Source organism: Dromiciops gliroides, chromosome 1 (genome assembly GCF_019393635.1).
Source record: "Dromiciops gliroides isolate mDroGli1 chromosome 1, mDroGli1.pri, whole genome shotgun sequence".
Classification (NCBI taxonomy): Eukaryota; Metazoa; Chordata; class Mammalia; order Microbiotheria; family Microbiotheriidae; genus Dromiciops; species Dromiciops gliroides.
Genome location: NC_057861.1, coordinates 607,501,859 through 607,520,516, shown reverse-complemented (window position 1 = coordinate 607,520,516; position 18,658 = coordinate 607,501,859). Strand labels below are relative to the sequence as shown.

Here is an 18,658-nt window from a genome sequence, read left to right as displayed (position 1 = left end):
ATTTTAGCTTTTAGGGCAGCACAAGGCATACACGGATAGGATTAAGGAGAAGGTTGTTATATAAACATTAATAATTATTTTTTACTTCATTTGGGGATTTGACATTTTAAGAATTCCTTTAAATATTTTTGTTCCTTTTCAAAGATAAAGTAACTCTTTATACTTTTCAGACTTTTTCCAATTTTTTAAAACAGAGCATTTCTGTTTTAATAATCATCTTCTTCCCTTCCCCCTCAAAGATCGATTTCACTACTTTATCTCTGCTCTTTTGAACTTGCCAAAGTATTCACATAAAACCTGTGAATGAATACTATCTAAATTTCAATTGTTGAGTTTCTCGTAGCCCCAACGTCCATCAGAATTTCACTTCTGCCAAAAACTGGCTCTACTATTAGCACAGTCAAAAAGACAGCCTCAAGTGTTTTCAATGTTAAGAGCTGATGACAGCTTATTACTAAAAAAACTAACCTATGTCTTCTGAATGAATGGCAAAGTATTTCTGCGAAAATGGTTACCTAAGTACAGTATATCTTCCTTCAGATAGATGCTGCCCACTCTACAGATTCTCTCCAGAAAGTTAAATTCATGAGGTTACCAACAACATACAGTCCATATGACACCTACTAGCTATATATTAATAGAAAACACTAGCAGTCACTGAGCTAAAACATCAGAAATCTCCTTGGAAACCCCCCAAGCCAGTAATCCCTTTGGGATTTTTGTTTGCTGACACCAATGACTAAGTCTCCTCCCCTGTTTAGAAAGCTACTAAAGAGTTAAAGATACTTACGGTTTGCCCCCTGGGATTCCTGCTAGATTTGGAGGGATTGTAGGTACTCTCATGTGAGGAGGGGGATCAAAACCAACCTGAACAAAGGGGGGAAAAAAAGAAAAAGAAAATATCTCAGATTTAGGGAAGAAATAGATATAGCAAGTGACAAAATAATCATTTTGACAACCTTTATATTTTTTTAAAGAAAAGAAGAAAGGAAACATACATTTCTTAAGTACCTATTATGTGCCAGGCATTGTGCTAAGTACTTTGCAAAGATCTCATTTGATCCTCACAAATTCCTAGGATATAGGTGCTATTATTATCCCCATCTTAAAGTTGAGGAAACTGAGGCAGAGTTAAGTGCTTTGCCCAGGTTTGCATACCTAATAAGGGTCTGAGGATAAATTTGAACTCAGGTATGCCTGATTCCAGAGCCCACTACATGCAGAGTACAAAACAGGACAACATTTGCTGATACTTGCCCAAGATTTTTTTTTTTCCCCTAGCCCACTCAAAAAGTATGCCAGAGAATACTGGCATTTCTTAAGTGTTTTTTTTTTTTAACAAATCCACCCACAGAGGCAATATAATTGCCCAAACACCACAGGCAACACAGTTATTTTGAAGAAAAAACAAAAACAAAAACAAAAAACCCTGCCATTCTTTGAGAGTTCACAATGCTCCATTTACCTACCCCACCCACATGATATGAACAAATAGATGGACCCAAACCCTATAATAGAGCCCACAAAATGTCCAACTCAAGTGCAAATTAACATCTGATAGATCATCTACTTTGTGCATTATTTATGGTCAATTTTTAATCCCTGGCTACATTCCCCAGGCTGCCAAACATGTTCCCTGGGCCAACATTCCCAACCATTACCAGACTGTACCCATGTAATACAAATTTACTTTAATAATACTATCAAATTACAATCAAGTGTTTCATCTGCAGGGAAGCAGGGAAAGATGAGTCAGTAAGTACTACATACACAAATTCCCTTTCCTTTCACTAATGTGATCCAATCTGCTTTCCAATCTTCCAGAGAGAGAAAGAGAGACAGACAGACAGACAGACACAGACAGGCACATACTCTCCAAAGTATGAAGGAAGTAGTATGGAGATTTCCTGTCCTCCTCTAGAAAGACTATATACATCCTTAGGCATTCAGTTCTTAAAAGGTTTTAATCAAAAAGGCCTCAGGACACCTTCCACACACATTCTACACAACTCAGCTTGAAGTATAATTTTTTTTTAATGGGCATAGGCTAAAACTGCAAGGTACCTTAGCAGCCATCTGATCCAACCCCTCATTTTGTTCTTTTTTTTTGCAGGGAAATGAGGGTTAAGTGACTTGCCCAGGGTCACACAGCTATAAGTGTCAAGTATCTGAGGCCGAATTCGAACTCAGTTCCTCCTGAATCCAGGGCTGTTGCTTTATCCACTGCGCCACCTAGCTGCCCACCAACCCCTCATTTTAAAGATAAGGAACTGAAGCCCAGGGAAATAAATGACTTTCCTAAGGACACACAAGTTAAGTAGCAAAGTCAAGGTTTGAAGCCAGGGTCTTCTGACTGAATATCCAGAACGTTTATTAAGAGTTACGACGATTATTTTCTTTTCCAACTTAGGAAAAACTGAATGAAAAGCCTTATGTGAACTTTCATTTAAGCTGTCTTAAAACAAACACACACACACACACACACACACACACACACACACACACACACACCCTCTCTCTCTCTCTCTCTCTACTGTGGTGGAGGAAAACCAGATGTCTCCAGCCACTACAGTCTCTTGTAGCTTCCTAATACTACCTTTTTTCATCTACAAAAACAGTTTGGCATTTATTAATGAACCGTATCACTGATAAAGGCCGACAGAAAGGAAAACGTATGTAAATACACTGAGACTCTTTGTTTTTGAGGTGTGGGCTTTTGCTATTCTTGACCATGTAGCAAAGTAAGACACACAAGGAAGCAGTCAGCCCCTGGTGTTCCTCGAGCCCAGGAGTTTGACAGGGCTAAATGAAGCATGCAGCATTTCTCACTGAACCAAAACCCATCCCACTGAGATGGAAGCAGTGTGTGGCCTACCATTGGGGAGCGTCCGTAGGCCACCACGGCAGCTGCAGCTGCGGCAGCACTCATCTGGGGAGACATGTTGTGTAAACTTGCATAAGCTGCTCCAGGGCTGGTCAACTCTCCATTCATACCAGCGTGGGGGACCATTCCAAATGGAGCGGGGTATGGGCCAGGTACTGCCAGAGGTGTCCTCAAACCAGCTGCTGGAAAGGAACAAACACTGTGGTAACTTGATGTTCCAAATGGAATGTAACCTCTAATAGCATTATCACTTTTTCCATATACATGACAGATAGGGGAAGGAAGACAAAGAATGTCATCTTGGAAAGCACACAGAGTCCTTTTTTCCTTGAGGCTCAAAATTAAGTAGAATGAAAGGACAGGCACCATATAAAGCACTTTCATAAATATTTTTCATTCTATCAGAGTGGGATACAGGGGGGAAGGGATATTATTTTAATTGAAAAGTATGGAAACTCCCTCCACTGATGCACATCAATCTGTTTGTAATTTATAGTCATAAACAGTAGCAAGGGGTACAAAGAGGTTAACTTTCTCATAATCACATAGTATCTGAGGCAGAAATTGAACCCAATTTCTAAGAACAGATCTCTGTCACTTTAACACACTGCCTACCTGCCATCTGTCTAGACCAAGACTTCTTAACCCTCACCTTGGTCTCCCCTGCCCTTTAGCAGGTTGGGGAAGCCTTCTGACAATGTTTTTAAATGTATAAAATAATATACATAGAATTACAAAGAAAACCAATTATACTGATGTGCAGCTATAGAAATATTAAAAATAAAATCAAATGTTCACAGACCTCAGATGAAGAACTCCTGGTCTAGACAAAATACCTGCTGACTAGGAAGGATCAAATATTAGTTATATGCCCATTTTGCAGATAGGCAATTTGTGTTACAGAAATAAAAGTATTTACTTGACCTCAGTGCAGAGGAGTATTTTCTTGGTAAAATCTAACCTTTTCCCCTGTTCCAACTTTCCATACAAATGAAATGTCAACCCTGGTTCTGTGTAAACTAAAGAAGGGTTTTAGAAGTGATTATCCTGGTGTTTATTCTCTTCTGTGTCCAAGCTGTTTCTTTTCCCAATGAGGATGATAAAGTTGAGAGTTATAAGTTTATTCATAGGCCAGCTTTGAAGTTCAAATATCCTTCACTTCCTCTGAAGGAGAGAACACTACCTCCTGAGGGACATACCTCCAGAAAACTAACCAACTAAAAGAGGCAGTAGGCACACTCGAGCTGAACATGCCAAGTTGCCTCAGCAAATATTAACTAACTCAGACACACAATAATAGATTGGTAAGGAGCTTACATTCAGAATAATTATCAGAAACTTTATTGAAGCTTCTACCATTTGGATTATTTGGAAATAAAATAAGAGTCGAATGTAAACAGTCTGAGGCAGAAAAGGGTGCAGCTGCTGAGAACCAAGAGAGAACAGCTGTTTCTTATCATGGCTTCTCAGTGATATGAGGGAGAGTGGCAATGAGCACATTTAATATTCATGGAGAAATGACATCACAATAAGATTAAAAGAAGACTCATCAAGCACAGAAAAGAAAACAGAAAAAAACCCCCAACAAAACAGAGGCAATGTGTTCTACCAGCTTGGTTAACAAGGGGGTCCATTGTTGGAGGTTTGCCGAGGCCTGGACGAAGTCCTGGAGTTGCGCTGGTGCCCGGGGTTGGCACATCGCTTCGAGGAGTTGGTGTGCTGGATTTCAGAACGGGCGTGCTGGCTTTTTCATGCTGGTATCATTAAACAAATTAAATGAGTATTATTTTTAATCCAAGCCATATTACACAATTTATCACAACAGCAGCTGGGACACTGGGCACCTACTAGCTAGTCCCTCGGCCAATTTTCATAAATCCACACAATGTTGACAGCATTAACTTGTGAGCGAGAAATGTTGACCTTTCCTCTTCCTGCCAGAATTAAAATTCAAGCTAGAAAAGCAGAACATGATCACACTTCTTCCTCCGCAGATTTTTTTTATCAGTATTTTTCTTCAAGTCTATGTTCCCTGAATCACTGACATCTCAATTAACAACAAGTTAGAATGAAGATATGAAGATCAGGGGCCATAAAGGGAGAAGTTCCCAGCAGCCCATACATACTTTTTGAAACTAAGCCCCAGGTCCCTTTTAAGAAGCAAGGCACCTGGGGCAGCTAGGTAGTGCAGTGGATAGAGCACTGGCCCTGGAGTCAGGAGGACCTGAGTTCAAATCTGGCCTCAGATTAACACTTACTAGCTGTGTGACCCTGGGCAAGTCACTTAACCCCAATTGTCTCACTAAAAAAAAAAATAAATAAAGCAAGGCACCCCTTCTCACTTGTTAGTAACAGCAAGGGTAAAACCAATGGTTGGAAAGCTGTGGGGCTATCAGCTTCTAGAAAGCTGCAAAAGGACCACTTCAAATGCCAGGGGCTTATAGAGGGAACTGTGGTGAACATGGAATAGCAGGACCAAATTTGAATCCTACCTTATTACTTCTACTTGTATGACCCTAGGCAAATCAGTTAAACCCCTGATGGTTTAATTTCCTTGTCTGTTAAGATAAGGGGGTCCACAGAATGACAAATCTAGAGCTGCAAAGGATCTCAGTGGTCATAGAGTCCAACCCTCTCATTTTATAGATGAGCATGATGAGAACACCCCCCCCCCCAATTAAGCAATTTGCCCAAGGTTACACAGGTGGCCAACAATAGTCTCTGGATCTTAGGTCTCTTCCAAGTCTAGATTTATGATCCCATGATCATCCTGATTAAAGAATATGTAATGTAATGTGTTTTAATGTGTTAAAGCATATAGCTCAGATGTAGCCCTGTACTGGAACCCACAGGGCATCTAGATGTTCATAAATGGATTCCAGCTGAGGGCCCAGACCCAGACTTAAGCAGCTTTTCTAGTTACCTATTCCTGGAGGAAACAGACCTAGAGCTAAAGCTTAGAGAAAAGGGTGCTTTTTAAACTTGTATAGTTTGTCTTTGAAATTTTATACCATATGATAAGCAGAACATCAAATATAAAAATGTAGTACAAAAAATAACCTTGATATATAGAAAAAAGTTAAGTGCACATAATAAGTTACTGAAAGGTAAAGGTACTCTCTTGAGGAATTGGCATAGGGCCCCCAAAATACAGTTCTATACCAAGTTAGGTTGGTAAGAAGAAGATAAGTAGGGCTCAAGTTTCAACATTTAGAACCTATTCTGGAAAACTCTCTGCCAGTCAATGTTTTTTTGATAAGAGATCTTATGGGGTGGTAGGGGGGAGAGGACTGAATCCCCTCCATGGAGGCCTAAGGTGGTTTATAAAACTTACCAAACTCATTTCTTTGGATTTCAAGGAAGCAGAACTTCCTGAGGATGCTGTGGATGCTGGGCTGCTCGAGGCATCTTTTTTCAGCAGGCGGTTTTTGTCAATACCATTCTCCCGGGGTGAATGTGCAGGGCTTGCCCGTGGAGATGAGGGATCCTCCATAAAAATAACCAAAATTTTCAAATATTTAGCTGATCTATAACACTTTTAACCAATGCTACCCACAACCAAATTAATTCCCTAGACCCATGGGGAAAGAGTGACCAGATTTGACAAATGGTAAACTTTTTGAACTAGGGTATATACATTAAAAAAAGGTAAACAAAGGTATATGTATTAGAACTAAAAACAACAAGTGATTACAACCAAGCTCCCAGTCATTCCTAGGCAGACAAAAAGTCAGGTGCTTTGCCTTCCCCTCTTATACACAAGTACTCTTTGTGTGTTATTAGAAGGTAGTGGTGGGAGGGAGAAAAAAAATGGGTTAAAGGCTAGAAAAGAAAAATACTACAAACCAGACTTAAAAAGTCACACATTAAGTTTATACACACACACACACACACACATATGTGTGTGTGTGTGTGTGTGTGTATATATATATATATATATATAAGTTATCAACTTATCCATGACAAAGCAATGAGGTTTTTTTTCTTCTTACTAAGTAATAATGATAGAAAGCACCTTTGTTTAATTTATTTGGGGGACTTATCAAGCATATTTATTCAGATCTCAAGACATTTTTGATTACACAGATCGACAGAATAATTACCTCATTGGACACATCCACAACTAAGTTGTCATCACTTTTATCACCATCACTGTCCTAAAAAATTATTTTAAAATAGTACTAGTTAATAGAGTGCCAAAGGTAGTCAAATCTATACTTTAATCTGCATTACCAGAGGTGTATTACTGAAGTCACAATCTCCTTTTTGTAAGCTAAAATATGTATATTGTAATATAATCAAGGCATTTTCCTTTTCTTTCTCTTTTTTTAATTTTAAAAAGGATATCAAAGGCTTTATTGGATACCACATCAGGAGTTAGATTTAGCCAACATTTATGAAGCATATACTATTACTGTGCTAGGTATTGGAGATATACAAGACGAAAAACATAATCTGTCCTAGTTTGGAAACAAAATGGGGATGGGGGAAGAAGAGAAAAATACAACATATACAGAAAATCGAGTACAAAACAAGAACTGGATGGGGCAAAGAAGGGTTCTGGGACAGCCTGAAGGCAAGAGAAATGTCTTTGGGGGGGAGCATTAGGGAAAGTTTCAGATTTGAAAAAAGAATAACAAAAAATATGGAAGAAAATGGATTTCAGACTTGTAGGCAGGACTGTATGAATGGAAAATGGGGTGCAGAACAAGTTCAGGGAGGAATAAAGAGTATAATTTGGTTTGAACACAGAATATAGGAAAGAGAGGCACGGAATGAGGCTGGAAAGGTAGACTGAAGATGCTATCTTTCCTCCCAAATCCCCCACCCCTTTCCTAATTTTCCTATCAAGAAAACCAACACAATTGCAGTCACCCAACCCTGTAATGTTGTTATCATCCTCACCCTTTGCCCACATAGCCAATTTATTGTCAAATATTATCATTTCTACTTTCATGACAGCTTCCGTTTACTGTTCCTTCCCTGCAATAATACTACCACAATTTTTCTCATCACTTTTTGCCAGTATTACCCTTCTAATTACCTTCTAATTGATATGCCTGCCTAATTTCCTTCAGGGGTTAGCTGAAATCTCACCTACAAGAGGCCTTTCCAGTGCCTTGCCTTGCCTCCCCTCCCCCACCCCCTTTCAGATTGCCTTCACTTACCCTTGAGCACCATTTCTTTATATAGTGTTTTCTCCATTAGAACACAGATTCCTTGGGAGCAAGTATTATTTGTTTGCCCTTTTTAATATCCCTAATCTTTAATGACCGGCATACAGTAAGTTTAATAAATAAGTGATGACTAACTGGAGGGCCTTAAAATACCAGGCTACAGGGTTAGTATTTTATTCTATAGGAAATAAGACAGCCATTTGTAAATAATCCTCCATTAAGGGGTAAAGTCACCGTACTTTGTTTCACTCCCTACTTAACCAAAAAAGTAAGCACAAACCTGGTAACTGTTTGGAATTGACTTTATAAGCCAAGATAAGGAAGCTGCCTTATGTTTAAATTTCCCTTAAAGTCAATCTACATTGCTATTAAAAAATTTTTTTTTTCACTTTACTTTTTAGGAGGGGAACGTGGGCAACAAGCAGCAATGCTTTTATCAGCAATTCAACATATATTTATTGAGCACTTACTATGTACAAAAACAGTGGAGAATCTAAAAGAAAAAAACAGTCCCTGGCCTCAAGGAGTTTATATTTTACAAGAGACACAGTTCATACACATGTAAATTAACACAGTCAATGTATATAGAAAGCAATTTCAAGAGAAGTAAGCACTAAAAACTGAGATGATTGGGGAAGGAGGAGCGGCAGCACACCTGAGCTGGACTTTAAAGGAAGCAAAAGATTCTAAGAAGCAGTGGTGAAGAAGGTATTCATTCCAGATCACCTGTGCTGAGGCTGGGACCAGGGAACAACTAACAGACCATTGTGGGGGCAACTTCAGGAGCTCTTGGGCAGGGGAATAATAAGAAATAAGAGGAAAAGCAGGTAGGAGCTAAAATGAAAGAGGATCTAATTTTTGCATTATATCCTACACAGCAAAAAAATAATCTCTCTATGGGGCAGTAAGATTCACTACATTAGGGAATATGCCCAACTTTCTCATTGCATGAGCCACAAATGACCCGGTGATCAAAGGATCACATACAAAGGCCCTCAGAGATGATCTAATTTCAACTTCCTCAAATTACCATGAGGAAATGAGGCCAAGGAGGTTAAGAGACTTGCCTAAGGTCACATCTACAGTAAATACAACAGTCTGAAATGAACTCCATTCCTTTGCCATTCCTTTGTCATTATCAAAGCAACCCCACCATTCTATTGTCAGTGGAAGCTTCAAAACCATGGTTGTCCTTCCTCATATAGATATAGTTTAGTGAAAATAATGGGAGGGTTAAGAATCAGGAGATCCCCTAGCTGGAGGAGGGGAGGGGTCAGGATGAAAGCAAGGTTCCAAAACCCTGACATCCTCCAAAACCTCAACCTATTCAGCTAAGGAAGAACCACTATCTAGGGCTGCCTCAGAGTCATTGACTCAAACCAAGATGAAGAAACCGTGGGCTCAGGGAGTTTCAGTAGGGTGACACTGGTAATAAGTGGCAGAGCCGGGGAGGGAGGGAGGGAAGAAATAAACATTTATATAGCACCTACTATGTGCCAAGGACTGTGCTAAGTACTTTCCCCAAACTATTTCATGTGATCCTCACAACAACCCAACAAGGTTGGCACCATTCTCCCCCTTTTACAGTTGAGGAATCAGAGGCAAACAGAAGTTAAGTGATTTGCTATGTTAAGTATCTGAGGCTGAATTTGAACTCAGGCCTTGGATGACTCCAGGCCTACTTTCCTGGAGGTGTCAAACTCACTAACAGCCAGCAAAATTCCTGAGGATGGTCAAACCCAATTAAAATGTAACTGGGAAATGTTTAACAAGATAAATAAAAATACAACAAAGATAATGTTAATTTGCCACCCACAGGAATACATTTCTATTTGAATTTGACCCCACTAGGCTATACTGGATAGTCTCAAAGATCCCTTCTAGTTCAAATGGTCTATAATATCACTGAACCATAAAGGTCAGGCGGTTTAGTCCTTTACCCAACTCCATTATAATTCCCAAATGGTCTAAATGGGCCTGTTTAATACTGAGGGACATGTTTGTTTGTTGTTGTTTTTCAATATCAAATGAAAATGCTGTTTTTTCTTGATACTGAATTTTCGTGTTGGTCCTTGTACACCTCTAAACCTGAGGGTTGATAAAGTATAGCATTCGTTTGTTGAGACAGGTGGTGTGTAGGTTTTAAGAGTAAATATTCTAAGGTACAATGATCAATTCCTCCTCCAGAGTGTTTGGTAAACAGGGGGGGTTGCTAATCCCTCACAGGCCCTCTCCTACACAGCTCTTTCACTTGGCACCTAACTACCCAAATAAACAGAGCACCCCGTCATGGATTATTTACTTACATAGTGACTGGAGTCTTTATCATCCACCTTTCTTTTTTTGATATCACTGGAATATTCAGGCCCATTTCTACGTTTATCTGTTCCTCTTAGGCTATCTGGTACCAAGAGAGAATTACTCTGCCAAGACAAAAAGAAAAACAAAAGAAAAACAAACAAAACAAAAAACACAGGTCAATCGAAACTTTCTTTTTCTGGAACTCTTTGTACTTTGTGAACTTCAAAATGGTACATGACAGATGCTTTGGAAATGTAATACCTAACACAGTTTTATTCCATTTACTTCAAGTCATCATCAAAAGACTTTCAAAGCAAATATTTAAAGAGGTTCATACATTTTAGAAAGGAGACCTTGGCTTTACCCAAATCAAGCAATTCAGCTGGTTGACTTTGCACCTTACCACTCAGCTTCCTATTCAACTCAAATCATTGTTAGAGAGAAAAAACTCAAAACTTATTCATAAAAATACCTTTCAGAGGTATATTTTTAGTGATTTCCTAGTTAGGAATAAAAAAGGGGGAAAAAAAGCAAATGAAGTAAAACTTGGAAGACACAGCCTTCTTAGGCATTTTGATGAACACAAGGGTTGCCAGAATGACACTGAAAACTCTTCAAAAGGAAATGGGTGTGGCTAACAATTTAGTTTCCTAAAAGACAAATCACATTTCCCACCACAATTATGAAGGAGCCCAATTGAATTCCTTCCAATTTATTGCTGGAAATGAGATTTGGCATTTCCACCTTTAATGTTCAACTCACCAATAGCTCTGGAATTTAAGAACAACAACCACCCCCAAAAGTGGTTCTGTCACAGTGAAATCTTAAGGAGGCCAGCCTCCCCAGGACAAAAGACAAGAGCAAAGATTAATCTTTTCCACAAATTACACAGCCTCCTTTCATTCAGATATGCTAAGTACAAACTGTTGACTCAAAGAAAACAGGCATTTTAGATATTTTGGGGTCACACACCCTGATTCCATATGCCTTCAATCCCTATCTCCCCTCAGGCTAAAGCATTACAACTGGTTACAAAGAGTTCTTTTAAAGTGCAGGATTAGCATATGCAAGGGGGCAATTTGTTCAGTGATGTGTTCAGGGCATTTACAAAGCTGAAAGGGTGGGGGATGAGAGCAGAGCAGTTCTTTCACAAAACTACCCCGCCCCCCAACCCTTTTCTAAAAGAGGGCCAGAGAATTAAGAGAAGGGAAGTAAGGGGCCAATCTACATTTGCATGACTTTCCTTAGCCGCTTCAAAAACAAGCTTTAGATTGGAAGGTTTTGGCTTCCAAAGATAGGTGCTGAAGGCAAATATTTTATAGTGCATTTAGAGGGGCAGCTAGGTGGCTCAATGGATAGAACACCGGCCCTGGAGTCAGAAGGACCTGAGTTCAAATCCGGCCTCAGACACTTAACATTTACTAGCTGTGTGACCCTGGGCAAGTCGCTTAACCTCAATTGCCTCACTAAAATAAAAAAAATTAAAAATATGGTGCATTTAAAAATCCATGAATATTCATTCCTTCTGTTGTTGTAGTTTGTCTCTCAGAGACTCCATTTGGGGTCTACTTGGCCGGGAGTGATTAGACATTTCTTTCTCCAGCTCATTTTACAGATGAAGATACTGAGGCCGACACGGTTAAGTGATTTGCCCAGGGTCACACAGCTAGTGAGTATCTGATTTGAACTCCAGAAAATGAATCTTTCTGACTTCAGGTCAAACACTCTATCCACTCACTGCACCATCTAGCAGCATACCAGAACACAAAGTAGAGGAGGGGGTGGGGACTCATAGCATCCAGTTAGTTGGGCTCTCAATGACCCCCCCCCCAAAATAAAATAAAATAAAATAAAATAAAACCATAAAGAAGCCACCATGGAAGCTTTCTAGTCCTCAAGGCAGCAGAAGGAGGAGGAGGAGGAGGAAGAAAACAGGGAACTGAAGGGAATCAGAATCCTCTTTGGCCTACTTCAGGGGCTGTATTTGAAAGCTGGCTTCCAAGCTCTTTTATTCATGACTGCTCAAGCTAAACAAATGCCAGGAGGCTTACATAAAAGCATAGGGGAGAAGGAGCCCCATACACTTCAGTATAAAGAAACTCAAAGTAATGTCTTCACCACAGCATCTTGTGGCTGAAAGGTAGACTTGTTGGATCATTGAACTAATTACCTTGATAAAACGTGTGCTGGAAAATAACTGGTCTGTTGGTCAGATCCCCGCCCCAAGAGCTGGGGGGGGGGGGGGAGGGGGGCAGAGGAGAGAAGGGGAAAGGGCTGTGGGGAGGAAGGAGGAAAGGTGGGAATAATCAAATGTTAGTTCAATATGCAAAGCTGGCTTTAAGCAGGCTGCTTAATTACAATATGTCAATGCTCCTCTTCACTAGGTGATGAGGTAGATTTGTGGGAAATCATTACTTTAGACTCCTAAGATTAAGTTTCTCTAATAGGCACAATTAATACAACAGCGGAACCTACTAGATACATTTGTGAGTGATTCAGAATTTAGGAACTTGGCTCTGAGTAACAAGAAGGCAGAGGGGAGAAAAGACCCAAATAATAGTTTCCCACTACAACAGGTCTTTGTTGAACACCTTACTAATACAAAAACTTAATGCTCCTTTCTTTGAATTAGAGCTGGGCTAATTAACCTGCCCAACCATCTCCAAATTGGCCATTTTCAACTATCTAAAAGATCACAATCATAAAATCTCACCATAAGTCAAATGAAGCCACAGTTAATTGGCCTTGGGGTCTTAGTACAGTACCTAGCACATCGGAAGTGCTTAGTAAATGTTTGTAGATTTGATTTAAGGTCTGAGATAGGCTTTAAAATGTTGGGCCCAGGCAGCTAGGTGGTGCAGTGATAGAGCACTGGCCCTGGATTCAGGAGGACCTGAGTTCAAATCTGTTCTCAGACACTTGGCACTTGCTAACTGTGTGATCCTGGGCAAGTCACTTAACCCCAATTGCCTCACAGAACAAAACAAAACAAAACAAAACAAAACAAAACAAAACGCTGGGCTGCGGATTCCTGGTTGGGAGTACTCAAATTTATAGCACCATGGTGGCTAACAAGTTTTTGCCAAAAGAATGATAGCCAGAACAGCCCATATTCCTAGGGATGTCCCATCTACAAGTAAATGTAAGAAAACTGAGTTCATTCTGTCCTTCGTTCCTCTGTATTTCCTCAATTTTATTTTGCCTCTGGTTTCATGGTTTCTGATACAAGAGATTTAATTGGGGATGAAGGACCTTCCACTCACTATCTACTGCCCTTAGAAACCCAAAGTGAACACTAGACAATTCAGCTTACCAAACAAGCAAATAATTAAATAAATCAATGTAAATAAAAATAAATAAATAAAGGAAAGAATCACAGACTCTGGAGACAGAGGATTTATATTCAACTTTATCCTTGGATGCTTAATTGTGTCACTTGTACTGACCCTAAAGAAAGTTCACAATCTCCCTGGTTCTAATTTTTCTCCTCTGGAAAAAGAGTTGGTTTGACTCAACAGCCTCCGATATCCCTCCCAGCTCTAGACTTATTACCCTGACAATAAAGATCACATCAATGAAGACCACTTGTACACTTATAAGGTGCATTTTCCCCTCTTTCCAGTTTGTCTTCATCTGAATAGTCACCGTCACTTTGAGATTTTTTACATGTAATTTTGAAAGAACCTAAAATTGAGTATTAAATGAATAGGCTTTTCCCCTGAAATACTCTAGATATATAGAATAATAATAAGCATTAATATTGAGTCTTAAGGTTTGCAAAGCACTTTACATATATTACCTCATCTGAGCCTCCTAACAATCTGTGAAATGGTTATTATCATCATCTGTGACTTGCCCTGGATATCACAAAGCTAGTAGTAAATTTGTGAGGCAGGATTCAAAGTGAAGCTTTTCTGACCCAAAGACCAGCACATAGCTATGTAACGACTGGAATGATGCCACCTGCTGGAGACTTACTGTAGGAAAGCTCCCCCATGAGGAGAAGGCACCTGAGGGCAAACCATGTGGATTTTCTTTGGCATCAGGAAGTGATGTTTGCTTGTGGGAGGAAGAAGGGGTGAAGGCTGGTTCTCTTGCTCTTTTTTGCCAGGACTCTCCTGGAGAGTGGAGCAGGAGAACTGTAGCTCCCCGAGATAGATGGATGAATCTAGGCCTTTCTCTGTCTCTTCACCAAATTCTTATTCTCCTTAATAAATGCTTAAAAGTCTAACTCTTGCTAAAGTTTACAATTTATTGGTGACCACTCATTAGATATTTTAGACAGACTAGCTAGAATTTTAGCCCCTTACAGCTGCCCTATTCCCTCATTTTACAAGTGTGGGAAACTGAGGGCCAAGAGAAGTGAACTGACTTGTTGAAAGTCACACAAGTAGTAGGACTAGGATTTGAACTCAGGTTCTCTGAGTCCAGATCCAGTATTCTTTGTACTATATTATACTTCCTCTGCTATTTTATTTTGCAAAAATAAATAAAGTTTGCCTTAAAATAAAACAAAAACAAACTATTGTGTGTCCTTGTCCCTTGAGCAATCTGAGCATTTTTGGTTCCTATAAACCTGCAAGTTATAATAGCACATACTAAGTTATATATACAGATCCTTGGACCTAAAAAAAGATCAAAAGAAGAGGGAAAAGAGCCATATATATAAAAATAATTATAGTAGTTCTTTTCATCATGGCAAAAAATTGGAAACCAAGGGGATGCCCCATCAATCAAGTGGAGTAATGGCTGAACAAACTATGGTATGCGAATGTCATGGAATATTATTGTTCTGTAGGAAATGAGAAAGAGATATTTTCAGCGAAACCTAGGAAGACTTGTATCAATTGATGAAATGTAGTGAGCAAAACCAGAAGTTTTATACAATAACAACATTATGAAAATGAAAAGACTGAAATATATTAAAACTCAGATCAGTTGTGATAACCAACCAAAACTGAGAGAACTCATGGTGAAGAAAGACAGACCACCTCCTTAAAGAGAGGTGACAGACTCAATATACAAAAAGAAACATATTTTTTGGGCAAGGTCAACATGGGATTCTGTTTCTCCTAATTATCCATATTTCTCATAAAGGTTTCTTCTCCTCACCCTCATTTTTTTGGTTGGGGAAAAGGGAATATAGAATGAAAAGTAAGTGCCTGTTAATTGAAAGAAAAATTCAATTAAAAAAAGATATGAGGGAGGAAATTAAACCCAAACCTAACACACTTCTGGCACAAAATGTTGCTTGGTCCCACAGCTGGAAACAAATTATTGGGCTGAATCAATATTAAGTGTGACCCAGAATGGCATGGCTTGTTTGTATTCATGCACACCCATACCACATGCAAAATGCTAGAAAGAACAATGGTGAAAATATGGGCTTGTTCCACTGATGAGAAGAGCTAACTATTAAGTAAACATGAAATTGCCCAAGCTCCAATAGCAGTGAATTTTCTTATTTGTGAGCCTGTGGCTTATGAAGCATTTCAGCCATAGAGAAGTCAAAAGCCAAGGACGCTATGGCATTTGTGAAAGTGGACGACTTGTGACACAATATAAACAAATGTGGGGGACTTGGGGGCAAAGCAACCCCCTCGCTAATGCTAATGGCATAGATGTGATGGATCTGAAGGGGAATGTGCCAGTTAGAAAACGGCACAGTGTGAATAAGTGCATGTTTAAAATATCTTAAATGGGCTAATGTACCATACATTACAGAGCACTCTGAAAGCCATTTGTGCAACGTAATTTTATGGAGACGCATACCAGGTCCTCTTCCTCCCTTGCCTGAATGTACTGCACTCTCCAGCTCACCAATTAGGAAAAGGTTTTAATGTAGTGGGTTGAAGGGTTCAATAGATTCTCTGGTTATATAATGGAAATAGAGGTCCAAAGGTAATAAGAAATAATCATTCTACTTAAGTCATGTAGCTTTAATTGAGTAGCCTAACAAATGTCAAGGAGCACACCTGGCTGAGTCGGAATAAGCCTTAAGTTAAAAGAACAATAAACCTGGTTATCCTTTCAGTCTCACAGACATTGTGGGGATGCTACTTGGCTGACTAAAATATAAAACAGAAAAATATCTCAATCAGTGGATTCCAACCTGTATGCCAGACCCCGGCCAGCTAGTTTGGAATGAATACAACAGGTCTGTCAGTCCAGGAATCCACATGTATTGAGCAGCATCATAAAGAAGTCTACATGTGTTCTGACTGAATAATTTTTTCCTGAAAATATATGCATTTCCATTTTTTAAATGTTAAATAAGACTGAGGAGAATACCCAATGACAAAAAGCTATTTTTGATTCAGTTTTTTGAAAACTGTCTTTTATTAATGAATATTGAGTAAAACCACCATAAAAATGTCGATATTAAAACCACCATCCTAGACGATACATCAAAATAGTTACAAAGTTGATCCTTACATTTTATTCCTTGTATTTTACTTTTCTCCCACTCAACATTAATACCTGTCCATATGGATGAAAATGCTTTTGTAAATAACTCCAGGGGGAAAAAAAAGAAGAAAAAAAGAAGCAAACTTAATGAACCGTTACATTCTGTCACTTAACAGAATGTTTGTTCTATACCCTTCAAATATCCTGGGACCTCAAAGCAACTTTTCTGCCAACCAAATCCAAACCATGAAACCATCAGTGGTGAACATAAAAGGAAAACTCACTCATGGGTACACAGAGTGCTGGGGCAGGTTTTCTTAATGTGAAGATAATGTACATCACTCAAATGGATTTTTTTTACTGCCATGCTGATTACCCTTGGGGACTTTCTCCAACCCACAAGAAAAGTATCTGTGTCAGAGGTACAGATTGGGAACTCATGATACCTCATTTATCCTGTTATACTCAGGCAGTGGGAACTTAATTTGCTAGCACACTCTACACATCGACAATTAACTTTACACTGAACATTATAACAATTAGGTGACAGTGCACCTCATCACATCTGTGTGGCTTCTTTATCTACACCTGGCACCAATTAAATAATTGCCACAAGCTACACTTTTTTTTCCCCCAGTGCAGTTGGTCATTCATAGATTTTGCTGCACATTTAAAGACTACATGATTGACTTTCTAATCCATTAAGGCTGAATCCTCAGTTATCAGCAGACAGGGCAAAAGGGCAAATCTGTTCATTTAGCTGCTCCATCACACCTCAAAGCCTGGCTAACCAAAGGCTGGGCCTAAAAGATATACATCTATTTAAAAGGCTTAACCTCAAAATACGGAGAAGTATCACTTGCTCTCACATGGTATACAACGTTATGAGAATATATTCCTAATTTATATGGCTCTCTTAACCAGAGTGATGCACAGAAATTAATACTATGAAATGAAAAGAAAAAGAAACAAAAGTTTAATAGGTTATAAGGGATCTTAAGTAAACAGTCTTTCCATGACTTTGTCAACACCCTCCTTCTATCCCTAGCTATCTCCTTGCATACCCAAAATGACCCACAGTGTGGGGCTATACATAATAGTAAGCATCATATGATTTCAAAACCTTATTCTTTTGTAGTATTTTGCTAAAAAACAATGATGCTGTCATTTTCCTAGTCACCCAGTGAAGTATGAATTCATTGTTGTTCATTTTAGTCATGCCCAACTCTTTATGATCCTATTTGGGGTTTTCTTACCAAAGATACTGGGAGTGGTTTGTCCTTTCCTTCTTACAAATGAGGAAACTGAAGCAAACCCAGTTACGTGTCTTGCCCAGGGTCACAGTTAATAAGTGTATGCCTTCAAATTTGAATTCAGGTCTTCCTGACTCTAGGCCCGATGCTTCTATCCCAAGCATAAGTTCAGCAGACCATAATAAAACCTATTCCAACCGAGGATATAATGGTCTAAGAAGCAAAGTAAGGCCTAAGGTTTTCATGGACAATTCACTGAACCTCCCAGTCCCTTATTTTCCTAACCTGCAAGATGGAAAAAATATTACTATGATCATGGAGCAGAAGCTGTGAAAACTGGGCAAACTCAATAATAATTGACTGATCTAGTGGAAAAGGACACAGGGTTTGAGGTTATGTACCTAAGTTCAAAGTCTGGACCTGCCACTTACTATTTGCATGACCCTGGTAAAGTCACTGTAACCTCTCCTGACTTCAGCTTCCTCATTTCTATAAAGTAGGGGTGGGGTAGGGGCAGAATGGCATACTATACAGAGAGCTGGTATGAAGTCAGGAGGACCTGGTAACAAGTTCCCTGAAATTCATCATTTATCTACAACTTTCAACTCTTTTAGGCCACTAGGTAGTAATTAAAC

General features: G+C 39.2%; 1 protein-coding gene across 8 annotated transcripts in view; it reads right to left on the bottom strand.

Annotated features, from left to right (window-relative positions):
• Positions 1-18,658, bottom strand: part of TLE1 (TLE family member 1, transcriptional corepressor) — a 124,365-nt gene that overhangs the window by 35,198 nt on the left and 70,509 nt on the right. For 5 of the 8 annotated variants that reach the window (XM_043964469.1, XM_043964484.1, XM_043964497.1 and 2 more), the window contains 6 exons: positions 10,368-10,484; positions 6,988-7,041; positions 6,219-6,371; positions 4,494-4,638; positions 2,876-3,066; positions 791-867 (listed from right to left, as the gene is read on the bottom strand). In XM_043964469.1, coding sequence (XP_043820404.1) covers positions 791-867; positions 2,876-3,066; positions 4,494-4,638; positions 6,219-6,371; positions 6,988-7,041; positions 10,368-10,484 — 737 coding nt within the window. The remainder of the gene's footprint in view (positions 1-790; positions 868-2,875; positions 3,067-4,493; positions 4,639-6,218; positions 6,372-6,987; positions 7,042-10,367; positions 10,485-18,658) is intronic. The other 3 variants (XM_043964475.1, XM_043964520.1, XM_043964513.1) reach the window with 1 other exon arrangement.